General features: G+C 38.6%; 1 protein-coding gene across 2 annotated transcripts in view; it reads left to right on the forward strand.

The window, feature by feature from the left end:
* Hs3st5 (heparan sulfate-glucosamine 3-sulfotransferase 5) overlaps positions 1-24,464 on the forward strand; it is a 100,112-nt gene extending 75,648 nt beyond the window's left edge. For both annotated transcript variants that reach the window (XM_090337683.1, XM_090337684.1), the window contains exons 2-3: positions 18,748-18,886; positions 23,531-24,464. In XM_090337683.1, the coding sequence (XP_090193809.1) occupies positions 18,780-18,886; positions 23,531-24,464 (1,041 nt within the window). In that variant the 5' untranslated portion in view covers positions 18,748-18,779. The remainder of the gene's footprint in view (positions 1-18,747; positions 18,887-23,530) is intronic.
* The last annotated feature ends 201 nt before the right edge of the window (positions 24,465-24,665 follow it).

Consider the following 24,665-nt stretch of genomic DNA (forward strand, 5'->3'; position numbering starts at 1 on the left):
GAGGCTCAAGTTGTAGAGTTCTAGCCTTGAGAAAATCCAAGGACAGTGCTCAGGCCCTGGCATAAAAAAAAAAGGCAATTGAGAGAAATTAAAGGTAAGAGATCCATGCCTATCAAGTACACTCCAGCTCCACTTAGCTCAGAGTTCTGAGCATCACCAAGGAGTGGAGGCACTTTCAGAGCCCACAGGTGAGCACTGGCCATTGGCTTTGGTTTAAGAAAAGATACAAAGGAGTCAGCCCATGAGAGGATAACAATGAAAACAATGGCTTACAGATAATAACTCAGAAATCTGACCTAGTGTCAAATGTAACGATTTGCCTTTACACAGAGAAATATTTGACATTTCACTGAATTGACCTTTGCTGGCCAATAGCATACTCGAGTGCATTATCTTCTCTGTTCAAAGTTTAAGCATATTATTATGGGTACAATGTATCCCTTGAAGGTGAGCTTTTGCTCTTTGGCACTTAGTGTTCTGTGAGAGAAAAAAAAAGGCTTCACAGAAAAAAAATCACTATTTTTTTCCTTAAAGCTATAGATGATGGAGAAATGTGCCTTTATTCATTTTCTATTGCTGCATAAACAAAGAACCACAGACGTAGCAGTACCCACACTTTTGTGGCACTTTTCAGGCAAGCTCAACTGGAGTCTCAGTGGAGGGTTTTACATAGCTTAAGGCAAGCTACCAGGCAGGGTGAGCTCTTTTCTGGAGACACAAGGGAAGAATCTGCTTCTAAATTCATTCTTCTTATTGATGGAACCCAGTTCCTGTAGCTATAGAAATGAGGTCCTGGGTTGCTGAATGGCTGTTTGACTGTAGTTGCTTTCAGCTCCTAAAGGCTGCTCTCCAGTTCCCTGCCAACAAGAATATCCATCATTTACTTGCTTAAAATCTCTTTCAAACCAGCCTTGCTACCAGCTAGAGGAAACACCCTGTAGTTAAAGGCTCGCCTGATTAGACGAGTCCCACCTGGATGATCTCAGTACTGTAAGGTCAAATGATTGATACCCTTAATTGCAATGTGCAAGATCCTTTTGCCTTGTGATATGATCATAGCAGTTACCCCAAGGGTAAAGATGGTGGAAAGCATAGAATTCTTCAATTGACCATGAAACCCTTCATCATGTCAGAGAATATTTTATTTTTTCTTATATATTGAAAGAATCAGCACAACTCTATGTTATGAGACTTTGAAATCTATAAAAGTAGAAATTTTCTCCCAGCCAACTGGCTAGTTAAGTAGGGCATCAAGAAATTTATATGCATTTAAGGGGAAAAGGACCAATGTAAAGGAGATTTTATTTTGCCAATATAGTAGAAGTTAGCCTACGTTTCCCCCTCTGCTGAAATAACTAAAGTAATAACTAGAAAATTAACTAGAAAGCCTATAGAGTGGGAGAAGATCTTCACTAACCATACAGTGGACAACGGCTTCATATCTAAAATATATCAACAGCTCAAAAAATTGAATCACTTCAAAACTAATCTCCAAAGAAACAATCATCCCATTAAAAGATGGGCCAAAGACTTAAAGAGAGTCTTCTCTGAAGAAGAAACAAAAATGGCCTATAGACACATGAAGAAATGCTCCACACCTCTGGCCATAAAAGAAATGCAAATCAAAACAGCTCTAAGATTTCACATCACTCCAGTTAGAATGGCCAGGATCAAGAAATCTAATAACAACAGATGCTGGCGGAGATGTGGCCAGGAGGGATCACTGTTGGTGGGAGTGTAAACTCCTTCAACCACTATGGAAAGCAGTATGGCAGTTCCTCAAAAGACTAAACATAGAGCTCCCCTATGACCCAGCAATTCCACTACTTGGCATTTACCCAATCATCCAGAAACAAGGACATACTAAATCCACCAGCACAACAATGTTCATTGCAGCACTATTTACCATAGCAAAGATATGGAACCAACCCAGATGTCCCTCAGTTGATGAGTGGATCAGCAAGATAGGTATTATATACAATGGAATTCTATGCTGCTGTAAGAACAAATGACATTGCCCCATTTGTAAGGAAATGGAAAGACAGAAAAAATCATATTAAGTGAAGTAAGCCAGACTCAAAGGAACATAGGCTTAATGGTTTCCTTCATTTGTCATAATCAGTAGAAACCTTGGGCTCTCCTAGCAGAGATTTACAATAGAAGAAAACCTAGATACATAAGGCCATATAGTATGATGCTAAATGAAAGGACCTCCAGGATATAGAAACAAAAGCCATATAATGAGTGATTGTTTTCCTTAATGTACTATGTTATCTCTCATCTCTTTTGCTGGCCCTTGGTTATCTCATATTGTTACAGTATTTCACCTTGTTATCTGATATATTGTATATATGCTTGATTGGTTGTTTGAAATTTGATAGGGAATGGCGGGAAACAACATGAGCGGCGGGACAGGGGGCGGGGAGGGAAATGGTGACCATGACATGAGAAAGGGCATCAATGTTTTTGAAATAATGCACCTTCTATCTGATGAACATAATGTAACCCTTCTATTAATTATAATAAAAATATATATGAAAAAAGAAATAACTAAAATACTTGGAAATATAATTAGAATATATCACAGAACTACATCTGCTTAAAAATAAGGAAACAAGACAGGCACTGGTGGCTCATGCCTGTAACCCAGGAGGCTGAGATCTAAGGATCCTAGTTTGACACCAACCTAGACTGGAAAAGCCATGAAACTCTTACTTCCAACTAACCACCTACAAATCAGAATAGAGAGCTATAGCTGAAAGTGTTAGAGTGCTAGCACAAAAGCTCAGGGACAGTGCCCAGGCTCTAAATTGAAGCCCCACAACTGACCAAACAAATAAGTAAGAAACACAAAACTAGCAAAACCCCAAATGAAATCAAATCAGGAAACCCAAATGATAAGCAAATACCAGAGTGACTACTACTATCCTGGGAATTTCTTTCAATCCCCAAAATTCTTTTTTTTAATTGTCGGGGTAATGTAAAGTGGGGGGTAGTGTAAAGAGGGGTTACAGTTACATTCCTAAGGTAGTAGGTGCATTACTTCTCCTGCAATGATCATTCCCTAAAATTCTTCACAAACCTTAAATTCCTTCTGGTAGTAAGCAGAGGCTCAGCTGTCACAGAAAGCCTTAGACCTGGTCAGAGAAGTAAATCTAATACAAGGGAACTCATAAACCAGTACTAGAGAGCTATACTGTCAGAGTAAGAATGAATTAGAAGTGAGCCCTAATATTTCACAACAAAGTCAATTTGGGCCAGAAAATGTAGACAAAATCCCCTGAGGATTAGTAACCACAAATTGACCCCCACTTCAGTTGAGGTCCTAATTCATGCCATGTGTATTGTCCCAACAACCTGAAGCCAGATCTCAGAAATGCCCTAAGGCAACTATCAGAAGAAAGCTTTCACTCACTTCATAACTCAGTCTTAGACTGGACTTCCCAGAATACCAACAAATAAAATTCCTCCCAAAATGACTGAGCCAGATTGGCAGATCACAAAACAAACAAGACAGCATGAGTAAAATAATAGGCCATGAAACAAAAAAAAAAAACCAACTCAAAGTTTTCAAACTTTTCCCTTGTAAATTAGCTTTATTTTGGACAAGGGTTTTATAGGTTAAACCAATTATGGTTTTATATTTTGATTATATTGCCTTTTTAGGACTACCATGCAAATTATTACAGAATGCTTATTTGAATTGACACTGAAGTACTGGGGTTAGAACCCATAGTTTACATGCTTTACCACTGCACAAATGCTCTATTTCTTGGATCAAAATGCCAGTGGCTCACTCCTGTAATCCTAGTTACTCAAGACAGTAAGATCTGAGGATCACAGTTCAAAGCCAGCCTGGCACTAAAGTCTATGAGACTCTAATCTCCAATTAACCACCAGAAATCCAGAAGTGGTGCTGTGACTCAAGTGATAGAGTGCTAGCATTAAGCTGAAGAACTCAGGGACAATACCTAAGTCCAGAGTTCATGCTCCATGACCAACAACAACAACAAAGCTAAAGCTTTTTGTTTCTTCTTTTCTGTTTTGTTTTCTATTTTTTCTTTCTTTCTTTCTTTCTTTCTTTCTTTTTTTTTTTGGTCCAAAACCAGGACTCAAAATCCATTATTTGACACTTTCGCCTCACTGGCTCATGCTCTATTAACTGAGATGTGGCTCCCACCTCTGCCTATGAGGGTTAGTGAGATAGAATCTAATTGTTTTTACTAGACTATTCTCCACTCTATGATGTTCCTGTCTCTTCTTCCTGACAACTACAACCTCAGAAGAGCTATTTTAAGCAACAGAGCCATATTTCCTCACAGGGATGACAGTTCAAGCCCAGGTTCAAGCTGATCTGAGCAAGTGTCTCTGTGGCACGTAGGTAGCCCTCTTCCTCCAGTATCTTCATGCTGTTCTTTCCTTCATTGTATTCATATCATAAACTTATGATTTCAGATCTCAGTGGTTTGGCCTGCTAAGCTTGGGCCCAACATCCTGATGGTGCAAGTATATGTAAAGGAGCACCCTAGACCTCGTTGCAGACCAAATACAGAATAAAGTAAGCCTATGTGAAGCCTTTTGGGGGGCCAGTACTTGAGACCAAACTCAGAGCCCCATTCTTGCCAGGTAAATGCTTTACCACTTGAGCCATGTTCCCAGAAATTTTGCTTTTAATTTGATTTTCAGATAAGTTGTTTTTCTCCACATTAGGTTCAGACAATAATCCTGTCTGCTTACATTTACCTAATAGGGGTATTACAGGCATATGCCACCTCACTCAGCTAATATAACTTTAAAGACTTGAAAAATATTAACGAAGAGGAAATTTGAGACCATGAAAAATAACCAGGTATATCAGTACAGTATTAGATACTGAAAAATAGTATATAATTATTGAAAATTATAGTGTAATGACAATACTATTCAGTATATTACATATAGGATACATGTAGAATGAAAACTTAATCCTAGATACATCCTAGAATTCAGTCCAGATAGACAAGATTGAAATCATAAGACATTATTAAGAGTCATAAAAAATGTGTAAGGCCATAAGCGTCCTGCAAAATCATTGGGTACTTGATGACATCATACTTGCTTCTGTCCGAACATGCTTCTGATATTTTGTCTGTGTTGTTCATTTGTATGGCTGAAGAGTGGCATTAGAAATATCTACAGTCCTTCTTAGAGAAAAGATTTCCCACCTATGATAAAGTTTTAGATTTAGTCTAACCACTGTCAAAAGGAAATAATAGAACACCAATGAGATAATTTAAGCTAGTGAATATAAGATACTTGAAAAGATACACAGAAAAACCAATTACAGAAAAGCTACAAAAAACCAAGGTAAAGAAAGGAAAGGATCTTGAAAGCAAAAAGATATGAAATAATATTTTCTTTTGAAGTTGAAAATCTAATCTGTGTGTCAACTTCTAATTAGCAAAAATAGAAGCCAGAAGATGAAAGAGAAATATGATTAATAAAACATAGTGGAAAAAATCACTTTTCCTGAACTCTAATCAATCTCAAACTACCAAATAAGAAAAAAGATTCTTGTTTAAACACACATTGCTTCACTCTATACCCAAGAAATGTAGTGGAGTTTATTCTGTGCTTAAGTAAATGATAAAGGATCCAAATATTAATTATGCTAAATAACAATCACTCATGTCTAATCATTTTTCCTACTAGTTTGGGATGTTCTTACTGAATACTCACCTTCTTAAGTCTAATTTGTGTTTTAGAGACACAGAGTAAGACTAAATGTCTGAGGAGAATGTTTTAGCCACCTTTTCTTTTAAACCAAGTTTCAGTTCACTACTAATCTCAACAACTAACAAATCCTTCAGTAGTTGAATCACCTATTGAAGAAAGAAGTCCTACAAATGTTTCCCTTTAGGAAAAATAATCATTAAGGAAATATTTTCTGCACTTGACTTGAAATGGCAAAACTTTGGTATGTTGTATTAGAGCAGAAGGGCTGAGACAGAAACATGTGGCAGAATGACTTAAGATGCAAGGAAGAGTAGTGAGATAGACAGCAGATTAATTAGAGACTGCCCAGGACTGGAAGGGAAAGATGGACAGGTCAGGTAGATTGGTAGAGGGTTCAGTGTTTCTTTAGGGATGAAAAAAAAATGTTCTGAAATGGATGGTGATGGCTATTCCACTTTGTTACTACATTTTTAAAAATCTATTGAATTATATATTTCAAGAGGGTGAATTCCTTATAGCTTATATTTCAATAAAGCTGATACCATAAAATAAAAAGCAGTAGTAGAATAATTGACAATACTGACATGTGTAAAATTCTAAACTGATGAGTAAAATAATAAAAAAAAGAATAACAATAATGTCTAGTTTATGAGAGTTCAAAAATCAGTCTAGGATGAAAGTCCATATAAAAAAGGATAAAAATTACTTGAAAAGGGGTATTGGGAATATTATTCAAACTTTACAGCTTTCACCATGACTCTTCTTAGAAATTGTCCAGTTAACTGGCATTTTTTCTTCCCTTGAGCTCTTTGATGAGTCTAATATAAACTTTATCATCCTACCAAGGTATTTTTCAGAGAAGTGATGACCCAGCCAGAGAGAAAAACATATTAATACTTATTAATTCCAAATTAATGTTATAAATTATTTTATGCCTCTTTTATCTCAAGTCCTGCATTTGAACAAATATGACTTTAACATTTTTTCAAAAATCTGTACCATCCAAAGATTAGCTCTGTACTAATGACTGCTTACTATTCCTAGAACTAAAAATAATGCCAAATCTTTCTACAAAAAGAATTAACTCTCCCAACACAAACACTGAGGGTAAAAACAGCCAGATTCTTTTCTTAACTCTGCCAATAATTAGCTGTGTAAATGTAGGCAACACCCCAAAATGCCCCTTAGTAGTCTCCCCTACAGAAGAAAGAATAAAATGGGTCTTATCTTTGTTATGAAAGTTGAGTAAAATGTTTAAACAAGCTTTAAAACCTGCAAAGTACCACACAAACCGAGATGGTGTGGAAGTTGTGTGTTGTGATTGTTAGGCAGAAAATGAAATGTCTTTCTCCAGCATTTTCAGGATGTTGAACCTATACGATCCTGCCTGTATTTCATATTGCACATACTGACTTTTGGGGAAGCAGGAGTGGGTCGGCCTTGGTCATTGAACATGATTCATCTACCTTTCCGTGAAGGCAGTCTACGAGTGATTTATTTCTTCACTTAAAGTGTTTAATATTTAAATCAGCACTGATTTTAATACTTAAATCAGCCTCACCATCAGTCATTATAGAGGAAATAAATGACTTAGTGTCTACTATATTAAAATGGAGATGGGATAATGAGAACTGCAATCAAAGTTTAATGATAAAAGAGCCGGTTTTCTCCATTTATTTGTGGTGTTAATAAACATTTTACAAACATTTTTTCCTTCCATCCTCACCAAAATAAAATCTATTATAAGATAGAAAATAAGATGAAAAGTGAATTTTCTTGCTAGGTTTGAATGTGGCACATAATTTTAAAGTCAACACAGACACTGGTACTGGATGTGCCGGGTAAAAATCCATCCTACTCTAACACTGACTTTCAACTGTGGAGAACAGGCAGAGCTTCTGCATTCCACTTGATCTCTTTTCACTATGGGCAATGAAATCACTGCACTAATCTTCTGGATCATATTCATTGGCTTAATTAGCTGTATAATTGCTATGGCTCCCACTCCCTTTCTATGTAGATACAAGTTAAGGGAACAGAAAGATTCTACATCAGAACTCACCAGCAGAGACAAATTTACTGAACTCCAACAACTTTCTAATGAAATAAAAAAAAGAAATACTGAACAGGCCTGAGATGATCACCAGGTTTATAAATGGTTATGTCCACCAATGAGATATTAAGATGAAGAATAATGAGGATTCATTCCTAGGCCAAGACAGAATTCACTTCTCATTTCTTCCTTAAGACATTATTCTACTAAATGAGAGTCCTGAACAGGAACAGAATTCACTGGCTCCTTTAAAGCTTGCTAATTGCCAATGCAAAATGAGTATCTTCCTGCAGACAGAGCCAGCCGACTGCTCAAGCTAAGGCAGTAATGGGAGCTGTGATAAATAATGTATGCATGATATCAAAAGCTGAATGAAGGGGGAAAAATAGAGAACCATTTGAAACTTTGGAAATGGCTCCAAGCTGTTCCTTCAATGACTCCCAGGCAGATGAAGCAAAGAACAATCCTACGCAGTTCTGGGTAACATACCTGCCTTTTGCTTTTTCATTTCTAACATTGATCCTTCATGGTTAACTGAAGAAACGGGGAACTAGATAGCTTCTTCAGTTGTTGATGGATCAATTATGAACATCCTGCTTGACATGTTTTCTGCCAAAACTTACTAACAGACAAGCACCATTTTGCTTTTCTTCTTCACCTTTCTGCATGCGGTCTTGATACATATAGAATTCTGCCTTTTTGCCTGCTCTTATGCTCCTCAACATTTGTCTCTTCCTCATCCCAGCTCTCTTCTACTATCATTATATCAGAAGAAAAGCAGATTCTTTATGACAATTTTTTTCTTTATGAAAAATTTCCCTGGCTTCCGTTGTTAATTTAAAAAAAAATGCTTCCAATGGGTTCCCTGACAGGACATATTGAAAGCTAATCAACAGAATCTTTCTCGAGTGTCCATATCTTTTCAAAGAAATGTTCTCTCTTAGGAAGACAGGGTTGTTTTTCACACTAATAGGCACTATAATGTGCTACAGCCGTCTTTACAAGAGGCCAGAACTGTTTAAAACTGAGGAATAATAAGGTATTAAAGATTAAAATTGACTTCAGGCACTAATTTTCCCTCTAGTACCATTGTCCTTTCTTCCTTACGCATCAGACTTTCATTATAAGAGCATTCTGTTAGTGCTTATCTGGTAGAATCACTTAAAATGAGAGGATTTTAGCCCTAGAAGGAACTGTTGCTTGCCCTTTTAAGTCCTTTGTTTCTCAGGTGAAAAACTAGAAAATCAGAGAGGTTAAGTGATTTGCACAAAAATCACACAGCAGGTAGGTAATAAGAGTCTGAGTTGCCTGTTTTGTCTTGTTTTGTTTTCTTAAGTGTTAGGAAGTGATTTTCTACTCCAGGGTAGGAACAGATGCCTGTTATCTTCAAGTCTTTCTAACTTGCATTTGCCTCTTAGAGATGTGTCTCTCTTCACCTCACAGGAACACACACACACACACACACACACACACACACACACACACACACACACTCACACACACACACACATTCACATCATGTGGCACATACTCTACTCTGGATATTGAGTATCCAAGGAAGAAATGCACCTCTGAAGATCACAGAGCGGGGGGGGGGGGGGGGGGGAGGGGGAATTATCAGCTCTGTGAAAGGATGGTATGGGTATTTTGCTATGTGATGGAGATAAGAGTGTGTTTCTTAAAGCCACATGTCTGGGAAAGCATTACTTACCACTGTGAGGAGCCACAGCCCAGATACAAGTAGGCTATTCTCTAAAGGCCATTCTGGCAACAAGGAGCATATACATCATTTGTATAGTCTGGAGGAAAAAATGAAAATGTATAGGCCCTTGTTCTGTAATAATTCAGCATTTCAAGATTTTATTCATAAAGCATGAAATCAAGAGCAAGAATTTCCTGTGAATGAACGGATTACAGATCAGGTTTTGCCACTGGGTGACTTCTCATTTCAGTGGGTTCTGCACAGTTATCACTTTGAAGAAAATAGTAGCAGATGTTGGTGAGCAGTTTGTGCTTCCTACATAGAAAGCCAGAACTGTGGGGAATGAAATGGACCTCAGAGCCAGGAGGTGAAATCAGCAGACCCTGCTCCTCCTGTAAGTCCATCTTCCTTCTCTGCCAACCTGAGGGCAGCAAGGGCCTGAGTCTGTGCTTTACAGAGCATGCTGGCTCCCCCATGCTTCTATCAAGAGTCAGCCGTGAAAAATAGAAGATCCAAGAGTCATGGAAAAGAATCTGTTCCTGCTGCTTTTCGTACTCTTTCTGGCATTTGCAATGCCCGATCCATGGAAGTATTTGATCAGTATTTGTTGAGGACTGGAGGTGAGCATAGGGCCAAAATTTGGTACAACCATTCTGGTTCCCAGAAGAACTAAACTTTTGAGACAAGTATCCCTGGTAATAAAGAGAGAAAAGGCTTGATGTCAGTATTACTAACTTTAATACTATAATGTTAGTCTGCTCTGGTAGAAATGAAAGACTTTTAGTATCATTTTTACATATGGAATAAGTACAGACTACTTTGGAGATGTATTAAACAATGATAACATTTTCTAAGCCATCGATATTATTTAAGAATAATAACTCTCCCTTTTCCTTTTAAGCTGTTTAAGTTAGAGAATTCAGTCAATGACAAGAGCTTAGAACAAACAACTGGAAGGCAAAAATAAATAAAAGCTTCAGAGGATAATTGGACATAGAAAAGTAAACACAGAAAGAGCCTTAGAAGTGAAAGGGAACCTGTGTGAAAACCCAAGTGATTAGGGGAAGAGGAGCTAAAGGGTGGGGGGAAAAAAAAGAGGAGGCTGTGCCCACCTATGTTTGGCAACACATTTGCCTAAGTATTCTGCATTGGCCCAAACATTTGGCAACATTAAACATTCTTGGTGAGTACTTGGGGGAAAAAATATAACTAATGAATAAAAAGCAATTGATGAGGTGTACTGGGCAGTTATGCTAGTAACTCCTAACAGCCAGGAAGAGAGGACAGCTTGTCGTGTGCATGAAGTAGTTGGCTCAAGCATCCACATGAGAACGTACTCTTTACAGTTTTCTTTCTTTAGAGGAATTAAGAAATGAAAAGTCGAATTGGAAAAAGGAAATCTCTTAAAAATAGTTTCTCCTTCATTCTGCCAAGAGCTGTGTTTTTATTGGATACATGCTTATGCTTGCCTAGAGATAGAGATAAAATAAATATAAAAAACATAATTGATGAAGGTTTGTGAAGGATATATGGCATTCTTCAATGTTTTAAAGATCAATAGATGGACAAAATGAGATCCACTTTGTTATCTGATATATTGAATTTATTTGTATTTGAATATTTGAAATTTGATAGGGAAGGGGGGAAAACCAAGACGGGAGGGGGGTGTGAGGGGGAGGAAAATGGGTACCAAGACATGTGAAAGGGTATCAATGTATGTGAATTAATGCACCTTCTATCTGGCAAATATCATGTAACCCTTTTACTAATTACAATAAAAAAAATAAAAAAATGAGATCCCTTATAGACATATACCTATCAATCCGTCTATCCCTGGGCAAATCTACCAATGTACTATGCAAAGATAAAACACTACTATCAGTTAAAGAGGTGTGGTGTCAGGAACAATTCTACTGAGATATTCATAGATTGTCCAGGTAACAGATTTTATTATTTGAAAATGGTCACAGAGCATCTGTCCCCCTAAAAGTTAGTGATAATTCAAACATGACATGACAAGTTCTTTCATCACAGGGAACTGCCACTCTAGTTAGAAAGACCCACAAGTTAGCAGAAAGACCCACAAGTTAGCAGGCAATCACATTTTTACTTGAGTGGGATTAAATAGAGGATGCTGTAGTGACAGAGAAGAGGAACATATAAGCCAGCCCTTGGTGATCAAGAAAAAAATCCTAAGGAATCTAAGATGACAACCTAAGACCTACCAAATTTGAATTAAATTCAGGCCTGGCAGGAGGAGGAGGGGTGTGTTTGGGGATGCAGGTAGAATTTTTGGTACATTTTATGCCAAGCAATACTCCTTTTAAGAGTGTTATGGAGAAGGCTATCTGTCTCATTTTACAGACCTAATAAGTAAGGCACCTGGTGTTTCCAGGCTGTAGGAATTTTATGAAGAAATATCTTTTAAGGTAAAACTGGCCATGGCCTGGTTTGCCTCATTTGTAATAATTAGTACACATCTAAGACTCTAGATGTGTACTCTAGCAGAGGATCACAATAGTTCAAAACCCAGGTACATAAGGTCATATAAGATGAGACTACATGAAAGGAACTCTAGGATATGGAAACAAGAGCTTTATCTTGTATGATTGCTATTCTTAATGTACTGTTATTTCTCTTCTCTTTTTTTGCCTTATGGTTAATCTCATAGTTACTGTATCTGACTTTGTTACCCTGGTGTATTGTATATACATTTATTTGGTTATTTGAAATAAGGAAGGGAAGGGGGGAAACAAGATGATTGGGAGGGGTGGGGGGAGAGAAATGGGGAAAAAAACATGAGAAGGGGTATCAACGTGTGAAAAGTGATCCACCTACTACCTGGCAAATGTAACTGTAAGCCCTCTATACCTTACCCCACAATAAGAAAAAGAAACATTGTAATAAAAAAAAACTGGCCATGGCCAATTCAGGTTATTTTGAGTACTAAAGTTTTATGTCTAGATATTAGAAGAGGGGACAATATTTCAAGTTGCAATAAGAAAGGAGTAAAATCTTTTAAAGCCAAATGGCTGACAAGGATCTATAAAATAGTACTGAGCTTGGAAGCAGTTTGATCAATTTGGAAAGATCAGTCTGGCCTCAATGCATACAGTAAGTGGAGGCAGAACTTAATAGTGGAGAGACCACTGAAGAGTCCATAATAGTTTACTAAGTGTGTCAGGGAGCTGAACCATGGCAGTCACAAATGACACAGCAGAAAAATAGGTGGAACTTCTGGGGTTTTGAAGAGAGAATCCACCAGCTGGTGAAGTCCAAATTTTGTGGAAAACAAAAGCTGTTACCCAGATGGGGATCCACTTACTGAGATACTGAGCAGAAAAGCTGTGGAGATGAGGAAGGATGGAGATGGAATGGTAATGGAAATACAATAAAATTAACCACGGTCTTAAAGAGTTCAGCACATAAGAATCTGAGTCAGTGATGGCGTAGCAGTCAAAGCCATGTCATTTTTATTAAATACTATAAAACTGTCCCCCAGGAAAAACCCCTTCTTGGTGTCTGGAGGGAATAAGTGGGGTTCTGATGATTCTAGACAATGTTCATTCTGAATATTAATTGGATGAAAATCACCTTTTCAACTGTAACAGCCTTACCTTTTACTGCTATTATTACTATTATTTATTAGGATTTTCTTTCTGCTCTTTGCAGATTGAAATCACCAAAATGATCCCTTTATCCTACCCCTCCATGAAAACGTTTTCCTCACCTCTCCATGCTCTGTATCAATGTTCAATAGCAGATGATCTGGCTGGAGTTAAGTAGACCTCGCCTGCCTTCCTCCATCAGAGAACAAGTGTATATTAAGAATCTTGCAGGTAAAAATCTATAGTTCTTTGAATGTCATTGCAATCAACAGACCACAATCTCTGAGGTCAGATCACTCTGAATTACAATCCCCTTTCTACATTTCCCTGACCACATCCCTTTGAGTAAAAAAGTCTGTTAATCTCTCTGCTCTTCAGTTTCCATCAGAAAAAAAAGGAGAATAGATTATATGTTACAAGTGTGTTCAATTACGGCAGAAAAATAAATATGTAAGAAACAGAGTCCAGTGCCCAGGAAATGTAGTTCTTCTACTTATAAAGCTACTGCCTGGGAACAAGAGCTAATACTCAAAAGACAGTTATGATTGTCCCAGAATAATTCTGCCACATCAATTCAGTCATTTTTAATGAACTTTGTTGCAATTATTGCATTATTCTTTTTGCTGGTGTAAGGAGCTTATACTGTAACTATGTCTACAAGTCTTAGAGCAGTTGTTGAACACGTCTTTATTATTAATCAATGATTTGAGGCTCCTTATTTCTTTTTTGTTTGTTTGTTTCTGTGGGACTCCTTACTCCTTATTTCTTTGTTGCACTTTGGGAATCATTTTTTTCTTTGCTTCGTATTTTTTTTTTACAAAAGCAGCCAGATGTCTCTACAGTACATCTTTTCTGGCCACATACTCTGTCATGTAGGTACTAAGCTTTGTTCAGCTAAGATACCACATCTGTTGGAGCTTCCCCAGTCTACATGAACTCTAATTGTAATGTTCTTGGCACAGAAAATGAAAGATACTGAGAGCTTGAACATTGGATATGAGGGGCCCTCAATGTCACTGCAGGTCTTTAACCTTTTGATACACAAGAATAAATTATGAACTTAAAAAATTAACTCCATATAAATTTCTTCCTATCAATATGTCTTTTCTGGTGAAAGGTTATGAAAATACCTACTATAAGTGGTGAAAGGGAGAGGACTTTGGGGCTGGAGATCAGTTCACCAGTTTTAGGGCATTGCTCATAAAGATTGAATTCTATTTGTCTTCTCTTCCTAGACCAAGAGTCTCCATTCTGTCAGACCCATATGCACTTTGTGATATCATGGGAAATCAAAGATGCATCTTGAATTTCCACTTAGCCCAATAGCTTTGATTTGCTCTAAGGAGTGTTAAAAATTCATGGGCTGCTCTGATATTGTCCTTACTACCCAGTTTAAGACTGGTTAAAGAATTAGGTTTTAGCCAGGCACATTGGCTCACACCTGTAATCCTAACTACTCAGGAGGCTGAGATCTGAGGATCAAGGTTCAAAGCCAGCTTGGGCACAAAAAGACCTGAGATTCTTATCTCTGATTCACCTCTATAAAATGGGAAGTGTGGCTTGGCTCAAGGGTATGACAGTAGCCTTGAGTAGATGAGCTCAGGTACAATGTCCCAGCTGAGGGGTAGGGTGGTAGCCTTGAGCTGAAGAGCCCAGGGACAGCGCTCAGACCAAATTCAAGCACCATGACCCACAAAAAAAAAAAAGAAGAAGAAGAAGAATTAGGTTTTACTTTCAATCTCCTAAAGAAACTTAGTAGAAACTTTGGGAATGGCCTCATTTTTTTAAAAGTTCTAAGATTTCATCTCAACAAAAGAACTATGTATACACTTTTGTTTGTGTGTGTCTGTCTGTGAGTGTGTCTGTATGTGTAAGTGTCTGTTGGTATGAGTGCCTGCCATCTTGTTTTAAACTGAAACCATAGCATTACATTTGAATATTTAATAAGATTTTTTTTGTTGAAAGATATTTATACTTAAAATGAACTTTACTTATTTTTTAAGTCTAATGATACTGCTCATAAAAACCACATTTAGCCAGGAGTTTAGCCTAGTGGTAGAGTGCTTGCCTAGCATGCATGAAGACCCGGGTTCGATTCTTTGGTACCACATACATAGGATAAAAAAAGTAGTGCTGTGGCTCAAGTGGTAGAGCTCGAGCCTTGAGAAAGTCCAAGGACAATGCTGAGGCCCTGAGCTCAAGCCCAAGACTGGCAAAAAAAAAAAAAGACCCTCCTTTGGGGGGAGTTTGGCCTAGTGGTGGAGTGCTTGCCTAGCATGCACGAAGACCCAGGTTCGATTCCTCAGTACCACATACATAGAAAAAAGCCGGAAGTAGGGCTGAGGCTCAAGTGGTAGAGCTCTGGCCTTGAGAAAGTCCAAGAACAGTGTTCAGGCCGAGTTCAAGCCCAGGATTGGCAAAAAAAAAAAAACATTTATTTTATTTTCTTCTATAAAATCCAATACAAGAGTCAGGCACAAGTGGGGCGTATATACCTGTAATCCTAGCTATACATGGGGCTGAGATCTGAGAATTGTGATTCAAAGCCAAGTTGACCAGGAAAGTCTCTAAGTCTCTCACATCCAATTAATGATCAAAAAGCCAGAGTGGAGCTGTGGCTCAAGTGGTAGAGTGCCACCTTGAACAGTTAAGCTAAGGGACAGTGCCCAAGTTCTGAGTTCAAGCCCCAGTCCTGGCACACACAAAAAAAATGCATCACAATTATTTCAATAACTATACTTCACTGTTATAAAGTTTGAGTCTGATGTTCACTAAACTTTACCCTATGGAAACCTACCCAATGTTTATGTCCTGGCAACCTGTGATAGGTACAGTGTGTGCACAATTCAGAAAGGTTCCATGACAACATTAACCCACAAAGTGACACCTTTTCTTGAGATACTGGATACTGTGGTCTTTTCACTTCCCTACCAACAGTTCATTCATGGTAGTTGAGCTGTCCAATGTAAAGTTTAGGTCTCCTCCATACTACAGCAGGCATGGATGCACTTTAGAGTATAATGTGCTGGATGCAACATAAGAGGGAGCATTGCAGGAATCTAGGCCAGCACCACAAAAGGCTAAAGAAATTAAATTTTCCAGAGAGGAAACATCAGTGGGCACATTTAAGGGCCTTTAAGCCCAGGGAATCTGGCCTAGTAGTTTATCCCACAGTGTAAAACTTCACAGGAACATCTGGGCTTATCCTAAAAAGAGTCTGTAGGTGGAGTATTGGAATACTGGAGTGTTTGGTGTTTGATGCTGCCTTCCATGTGTACTACAACCATCTTCTAGCAATGGGCTAAACCTACTGAATGACTCAGAAGTACTAGAAAGCCAACAACAGGTGCAGAGCATGAATCAGTCCACTTTGCTGTGTACACCAGTGGCCCTCTATGGCAAACTTGCGGGGCCTATAGAAAACACACTTGCCACCATCCTCAGAAATCCAAGTTCAATGACTGTATACTAAATTTAACATTTCAGAATAAAGTCAGAAAACAATATCATTTTTCTCTTTGGTCATCAGTGCCAGTAAATTATTTCTCTATAATATGCCTTGTTCCATCCCTTAGTATCTCACCCTCATTAACACTGGAATTAATTCCATGTTCTTTTCCTATGAGCCCGTACATTCTGATTTATCTTCCTAATTGATACTGTCCCTCATGTGTTTTCATTGTTCACTGGACCAAATTCAATCTCTTCTTGAAAGGCCAAGATGTCCCAGAGTGGGTAGTCAGCCTCTCTCACTATTATGAATCATCCATGCTGGTATTTGTATCTATGAAGTTTGCTTCATTTCTGCTCCCCACTCATCTTCAGATACTTTTTGCTTTTTCAGTGGACTAGAATTTCCTTCCTCTGTCATCTTCTTTAACATCCCATTTCTACTGATCTTCCTTGGAAGGAAGGAGTCTCAGAGAAAAACCATACTTCCCATTGGTAGGTAGAAATGATTCAGGTCCACACGTAGATAATGAAGAACCAAAGGGTAAGAACCAAGGTGTCCAAACTACACTTGGAAGACACTTACATGTACAGGGTGAATAGAGTTAGTAAAGTGACTTGGTTGAAGCCTGCTTCAGGTTAGCAGATAGGAAGAAATCGAGAGCAGCATCAGAAAATAGAAGGGCTACTGAGAAATAAGTCCATGTTTGAAGGACTGTGACAATTAGGCTATAAGCCTTCTGACAAGTGCTCGTTTCTTGTGGTAAAGGAACACTGGGCTGTCAGATCTGAGTGAAGATGAGATCATTACTGTTTCTGCTCCCATTGAGGGAAGCTCCAGTCTTCCAGGGTAGGGAGGCAAGAAGTTGTGCCATCCCACCGAATCTTTTTAGGAATCTACCTGAACCTATGGGAATGGTTGAAAATGCTTTCAGTGCTCTCTTGTTGTTTTTTGTTGGTTTTTTTTGTTTGTTTGTTTGGTTTGTTTTTTGCCAGTCATGGGCTTGAGCTCAGGGACTGAGCACTGTCCTTGGATTTTCTCAAGGTTAGAGCTCTACCACTTGAGCCTCAGCACCATTTCTGGCTTTTTTCTATGTATGTGATACCGAGAAATAGAACCCGGGTCTTCTTGCATGCTAGGCAAGCACTCTATCACTAGGCCAAACTCCCGGCCTCAGTGCTCTCTTGATGAACAGATGGATTAGTCAGTGAATCTTTCACAAAGCAAATCTACACATAGGAAATATGGAGATTGGATTACAGAAAAACAAACACACACACACACACACACACACACACAAAACCAACAATTTCCTAACTACAGTTCAGCTTTTTCCTTTCTGGGTTATGATTTTGAGTTTCAAGAAGAAGCAAACCATCTTATCTTGGAAGGTAGGTTGGATTTAGTTTTAATTTTTTAAAAAAGTATGAATCGGGAGCTTGCATTTTTTCCCTAAAATTTAATAACAGCACTAGTAAAGCCCTCTGCTTCTCCACTGGCGTTATTTCAATTAGAGGAGAATGGAGCTTCCAAGAAAAGTTTTTCTGTAGTGTAAGAACAAGCCTGGTAGCCAGAAGATTCACTGAGAGGCAGAGAAGGGAGGTTGGCACAGCGGGAGAACCAAGACTAAGGAGGTTCCAGAGTCCAGGTTTGAAGAGGGAATATGAAGGTTCCTCAGAGATAGTTCACAGGGAAAGTCTCAACAGTGACACCACCACTTGTGATCTTGCTCCCTTCTTCTATTCACAGTGAAAACAAAATGAGACCAAAAGGTGTCAGTAAAATAAGTCATTGTTATGCGCTAAATGGTCCACTTACTTTGCTGCTCAGCCTTAGGTTGCTTTTACTCCATGTGCTTTGACTTACAAAAATATATATGGAAATGCACACACACACACACACACACACACATTATATATATATATATATATATTTATTTATTTATTTATTTACAATGTATATATCTTACTTTACCTTGCCAGTTGCCTAGCAGTTGCTCTCTAATTGATATTCTCCATTTAGATTTAGTAGTTGACCTTATTGCATAGTATAGAAAAAGAAAAAAAGAAAGGTAAGTTGTGCCAAATACATGTTACAAAGGTTGCTATAGAGGTCTGTTCTTCATGTAGAGTCACTTAATCAGCCTGTTTTTCACCTCTGGTGGCTTTGTTTCCATCGGCAGATTCTACTGATGAGTGTCTTATTTTCTATCTCTCAGGCTTCGGCAGTCCTGAAGGTTGATGGAGGGCCATGCTATTCAAACAGCAGGCGTGGCTGAGACAGAAGCTTCTGGTCCTGGGAAGCCTCGCCGTTGGGAGTCTCCTGTATCTTGTTGCCAGAGTTGGGAGCTTGGATAGGTGGGTGATTAGACAGTGCCTGTATGACTTTAAGTGTTGGGTGATGTAAACGCCCTTAGGACACTGAAGCTCTCTCTGTTTGTTTTTATCTCTCGAAATCCCCAAGAAACATGCTCTTCTGCAGTATTGATTTTGCTTTATTGAGACTTTAAAAGAAATAGATCCACACTGCTCAAGGTGTTCCAGAAAGATCCATTTGTATTCTGTGTACGTTGACACTTGTTTTTAGAGAAGGGATAAAGCTGTGTACAGTAAAAGATGTCACTTGCTCGAGCAGAGTGTGATCTGCATACATCTGGTGTTGACCTCTAGCCATACAAAACACTGATGATAGAACGGCACATCTTCCTTTTGAAATCTGTGCATGGACAATTAATGTGCTCTTGGGAGCATTAAAATTATGTATGCTCCTGTAAAGATGCTCATCAAGTTTGCAATCCATTGCCCTGGAAAGATGGCTGCAGGCATGGATTTTTAACTGTGTTAATTAGCTCTGGTTTTTCAGGAGCTGAACATACCAGAGAGAGAGGTTGCCACAGGGACTAATTGCCCAGAAGTCAATGGCAGATCCATGCAGAGGAAACTGAAGAGCTAGGGTCTGCCTCTAAATAGGCAAACTGTTGAGAGATAAGAGAGGCTGGACCTGCAGAAAGAAGTCTCAAAAATGTCAGCTGAATCTCTGCTAACTGTTTATGACTGATGGAGTGAGCTTCTATGATAGGAAGTTTTGTTCTTTGTCCTTTAAAATTAATTCTTGCCCTGGGAGGACTGAAATCTGCTGTCTCTGATCTCAATTCCCATTGTCACTGAAAACAAAAACACACTTTCATGAAAATAACTTCTTTTAAAGTTTTCTTTCCAGAATGTATGTTAATTTGTTGACCTTATTGTTCAGATTCAGAAATAGTGTGACAGTAGTCCTTGTTTACTTGTAGTCGATATTAATTTTAACTGTTAAAATAAAGACCCTTCAAGGTTTTTTTAACCTAAAATTCCTGAATAAACCTCCCTCTCTCTAGTGGTTACTTGTAGGAAAACAAAGTGCTTATCACTTGAGGTCGGTACTTGAATATTTTCCTAAATTAGCACTTAGTTATAGTGAAAAGCCTGAGGAGGAACCAGGTGCTAATAGCTCATGCCTGTAATCCTGCCTACTTAGGAGGCTGAGATCTGAGGATCATGGTTCAAAGCCAGCCAGGACACAAAAGTCTCTTAGAATCTGATCTCCAGTTAACCACCAGAAAACCAGAAGTAGCACTGTGGCTCAAAGTGGTAGAGCACTAGCCTTGACCTGACAAGATCAAGGACAGCACCAAGGCCTAGGGTTCAAGCCCCATGACTGACCAAAAGAAAACAAACAAACAAACAAACAAAATCCTGAGGAGGAACTATGTGTTTGTTCGGGAACCTTTCTATCAAGTTCTTCCCAATACTTTTTTTTTTGCCAGTTCTGTGCTTGAGCTCAGGGCCTGAGCACTGTCCTTGGACTTTCTCAAGGCTAGAGCTCTACTACTTGAGCCACAGCACCACTTCCAGCTTTTTTTTTTTTTTTCTGTGTATGTGGTACCGAGGAATCAAACTCTGGTCTATGTGCATGCTAGGCAAGCGCTCTATCACTAGGCCAGACTCCCGGCCCTCTTTTCAACACTTTTACTTAGTTTCTACTTTACTTTCAATTGAGCCATTGGTCTAGTTCTCATTAACACATTATTATTTATTTGATTTTTCTTTATGTTTTAACCTATTCTCTAGCCTCTAATAGGATGACTTTTATAAGGAATAGAATTGACTGGGGGAGCAGGAAGGAGTTTTTCTCAAAATCCCCCTCTTGAATACAATACTAGATTATGTCTGAAATGGTATGTGAAATTATGTCTGATTCATACTTACTTGAGCTTATCTATTAGGAAGCGGAGACTCTGCTGTCTGGGAAGGAAGCTGTGGTTACTCCTGCTATAACTTCTTATCTTAAAACTTTCATATTTTTCTTGATTTGGGATCCGTGATCAGAACTGCTCTTCAGGAAGTTTGGTAGAATGAAATGTTTTCCTCTTTACACAAAACAGCAATTGTTCTGTAAGGTATGATTCACCAGAGTTGAAAGAAAGGGACCAGGTGTTGGCCTAGCGGTAGAGTGCTTGCCTAGTGAACATGGAGACCTGGGTTCATTTCCTCAGTATCACATACATAGAAAAGGCTGGAAGCAATGCTGTGGCTCAAGTGGTTGAGCTCTAGCCTTGAGGAAATCCCCAGGACAATGCTTAGGCCCTGAGTTCAAGCCCCAGAACTGGGGGGGGGCAAGAGGGGGGAAGTAGAAGTAGAAATTTTTGTCATCCTAGCCCAGTCAGGATGGAGATATCTATAGCAGACCCTTCAGTCAAGATTCTGTGAGAGAACTAGATCCTACAAAAAATGGGTTCCAGTGATTGTTTCCTGTATTCTCCCAAAAGCAGTACTAACATTGTCTAGATGCTTAGGAGAAAAGTCTTATCAATGTATATGCTACTGAATTTAAGCTTAATTTATGCTTAATTTGAAACCAGAAATTAAAAGAGCTAAAACACAATCTTTTTTTGTTTTTGTTTTTGTTTTGTTTTGTTTTGTTTTTGGTCAGTCATGGGACTTGAACTTGGTGCCTGAGCACTGTCCCTAAGATCTTCAGTTCAAGTCTAGTGCTCTACCACTTAGAGCCATAGTGCCACTTATGGTTTTCTAGTGGTTAATTAGAGATAAGGATCTCATCAACTTCTATACCCGGGCTGGCTTTGAACCACAATCCTCAGATCTCAGCCTCTTGGGCCTGTCGTAAGATTGTCTTTTATGTTGGGTGTCACTAGCTCACGATAGGCCCAATCAATGACAAAATTAAAAATATCATTCACTATATATTGTCTTTGACTATGTGTAATCTTTGATTATGTAACTTTTATATTTTCCATTTAGAGCCCTAGTATATTAATCTCATTAAATATATAAAAACTAAATTCATGTTTTTCTGTTGATTGTAGTAAACCCCATGTCTCTAACTTTCATAATAAACATGAATTGTTTTAAAATTATTTTTCAAATATTATCACAAAATATGATTACATTTTTCCCCAAGCATTATTGTAGAGGATGATTTATTTATTCAGAGCACAAACCAAGAGCATTCCAATAAATTCTATAGAATAGGCAGATTGTGGTTTACAGATGCACTAGCTTCTTTTGGGAGAAAGAAGAGACTGCTTCATTGCCACAGAGATGCAGACACAGATTTCAAATGACTTGAGTAACTAGAAGCCTGAGGATAGAGAAACTGGTTTCACTGACACTATGACTAGTATTAACTTTCTTTCTCAAGAAGACTATCATGCTTTCCTAGATCAACTTAGCAAAATTACAATTAACTTTAGTTGAGCTTCAAGCTGTGTAAAAATAAGCTCAATTTGCTACTCAGTATTGACATGCCAAAAAAAAAAAGCAAAAACAACAGCAGTCATGCTAGGAATGTATTGTGACTATAACCACACCATTGTCTGTGAGAAAAACAAAGACATTGAATTATTACCCCAGCTAACAGTGAAATGGAAATCCTCTTTGTGCTTTTATCCATTGCTTTCATTTTTTTTTTCATGAACTCTATCCGTTACTTAAATTCTGTTGCCATGAGAAGCCAAGGTCTCTGGCCTCGTGGAGGTCTTGTTGCTTTGTGGTCTCAGGTGTAGTAGGTTATATACAGCACTTGCTGACAGTAATTGGGTTTGTTCCTACATACAACAAAATGAAAATATAATCTTGACCTCTTTAGAAGAGAGACAAAAGAAATATCATGCTCTTCTGGCTCTCCCCAACGTTAAAGATAGAAATTCTCATATGATGGAAAGCTCAACTAGTGCCAAAATTGGAATTTTACAGACTGATGATGCAAATAGCCAAGGGAAAATATCTGAGCTGTTTTCAGCTTATATATCAAAAGATTTTAAGGGCCATGTGAGTGCTGCTGAGCTGAAAGAAAATAGTACCACAAACAAACAAATGGCCTCTTCTCTGCCCATCTGCCTCTCAGCTGAAGATTATAATCTTGTGCCTTCCATGTTTTCTAAATGATCTTACCTGGTGAACTGTTAAAGCTATTAGTTTACTAGGTGCTTGTGGCTCACACTTGTAATCCTAGCGACTCAAGAGGCTGACATGTGAGGATCTCAGTTGGAAGCCAGCCTGGGCAGGAAAAGTTCATGAGACTTTTATCTCCAATAAACTAATCAGAAAAATCTGGAAGTGGCACCATGGCTCAAGTGGTAGAACGCTAGCCTTGAGCACAAAGAGGCTCAGGGAAGCACCCAGGTGCAGAGTTCAAGCCCCAGGACCAGGAAAAAAAAAAGTTGGCTGGTGTCACTTGTCTATCCTGTGCTGTAACTTAAGTACATACCAATTAACTGAATACAAATTTTAAAAGGCACTCATAAAAAATCCCATCAACTATATATGCTCCATTCAATACAAGGAGGTTTAAAATAAAATTTCCCAGACATATTTTCATGAGCGATTGCAGCATGCTAGGAACCACCCCTTTTAGTTACATGTTTGAAGTCAGTCTGGGAAGCAGAACAATGAGCCTTTCCCATTCGTGATCTTCTCACAGTGTCTCTCTGTTGCTTGCAGGTTACAGCCCATTTGCCCCATTGAAAGCCGATTTGGAGGAGCACGCAATCAGGCTGAATTCCCACTGCGTGCCCTACAGTTTAAGCGTGGCCTACTGCACGAGTTCCGGAAGGGCAACGCTTCCAAGGAGCAGATTCACCTCCATGACCTGGTCCAGCAGCTCCCCAAGGCCATCATCATCGGTGTGAGGAAAGGGGGCACCAGGGCCCTGCTAGAGATGCTGAATCTCCACCCAGCAGTGGTCAAGGCATCTCAAGAAATCCACTTCTTTGACAATGATGAGAATTATGCCAAGGGCATTGAATGGTATAGGAAAAAGATGCCTTTTTCCTACCCTCAACAAATCACAATTGAAAAGAGCCCAGCCTATTTTATCACAGAGGAGGTTCCGGAAAGGATTTACAAGATGAACTCATCCATCAAGTTGTTGATCATTGTCAGGGAGCCAACCACAAGAGCTATTTCTGATTACACTCAGGTGCTAGAAGGGAAGGAGAGGAAGAACAAAACTTATTACAAGTTTGAGAAGCTGGCCATAGACCCTAATACCTGTGAAGTGAACACAAAATATAAGGCAGTAAGAACCAGCATCTACACCAAACATCTGGAAAGGTGGTTGAAATATTTTCCAATCGAACAATTTCACATTGTCGATGGAGACCGCCTCATCACCGAACCTCTGCCAGAACTTCAGCTCGTGGAGAAGTTCCTAAACCTTCCTCCAAGGATAAGTCAATACAATTTATATTTCAATGCTACCAGAGGGTTTTATTGCTTGCGATTTAACATTATCTTTAATAAGTGCCTGGCGGGCAGTAAGGGGCGCATTCACCCAGAGGTAGACCCCTCTGTCATTACCAAATTACGCAAATTCTTTCACCCTTTTAATCAAAAATTTTACCAGATTACTGGAAGGACATTGAACTGGCCCTAAAGAAAAAAAATACATATATACATATATATATGTGTGTGTATATATATATATATATGTCATACAACGCTATGTGTTGTGCCTGGAGACACATGGTATCTCCTCTAGATTAAGATATGCACTTTCCCTAGACACACCTATCCATGTCATTTTTTCCATGGATACTTGTACAAACGCAGTATGTGACCAAATATAAGATCAGTT

This window comes from Megascapheus bottae, chromosome 8 (assembly GCF_031878675.1).
Source record: "Megascapheus bottae isolate mThoBot1 chromosome 8, mThoBot2.hap1, whole genome shotgun sequence".
Classification (NCBI taxonomy): domain Eukaryota; kingdom Metazoa; phylum Chordata; class Mammalia; order Rodentia; family Geomyidae; genus Megascapheus; species Megascapheus bottae.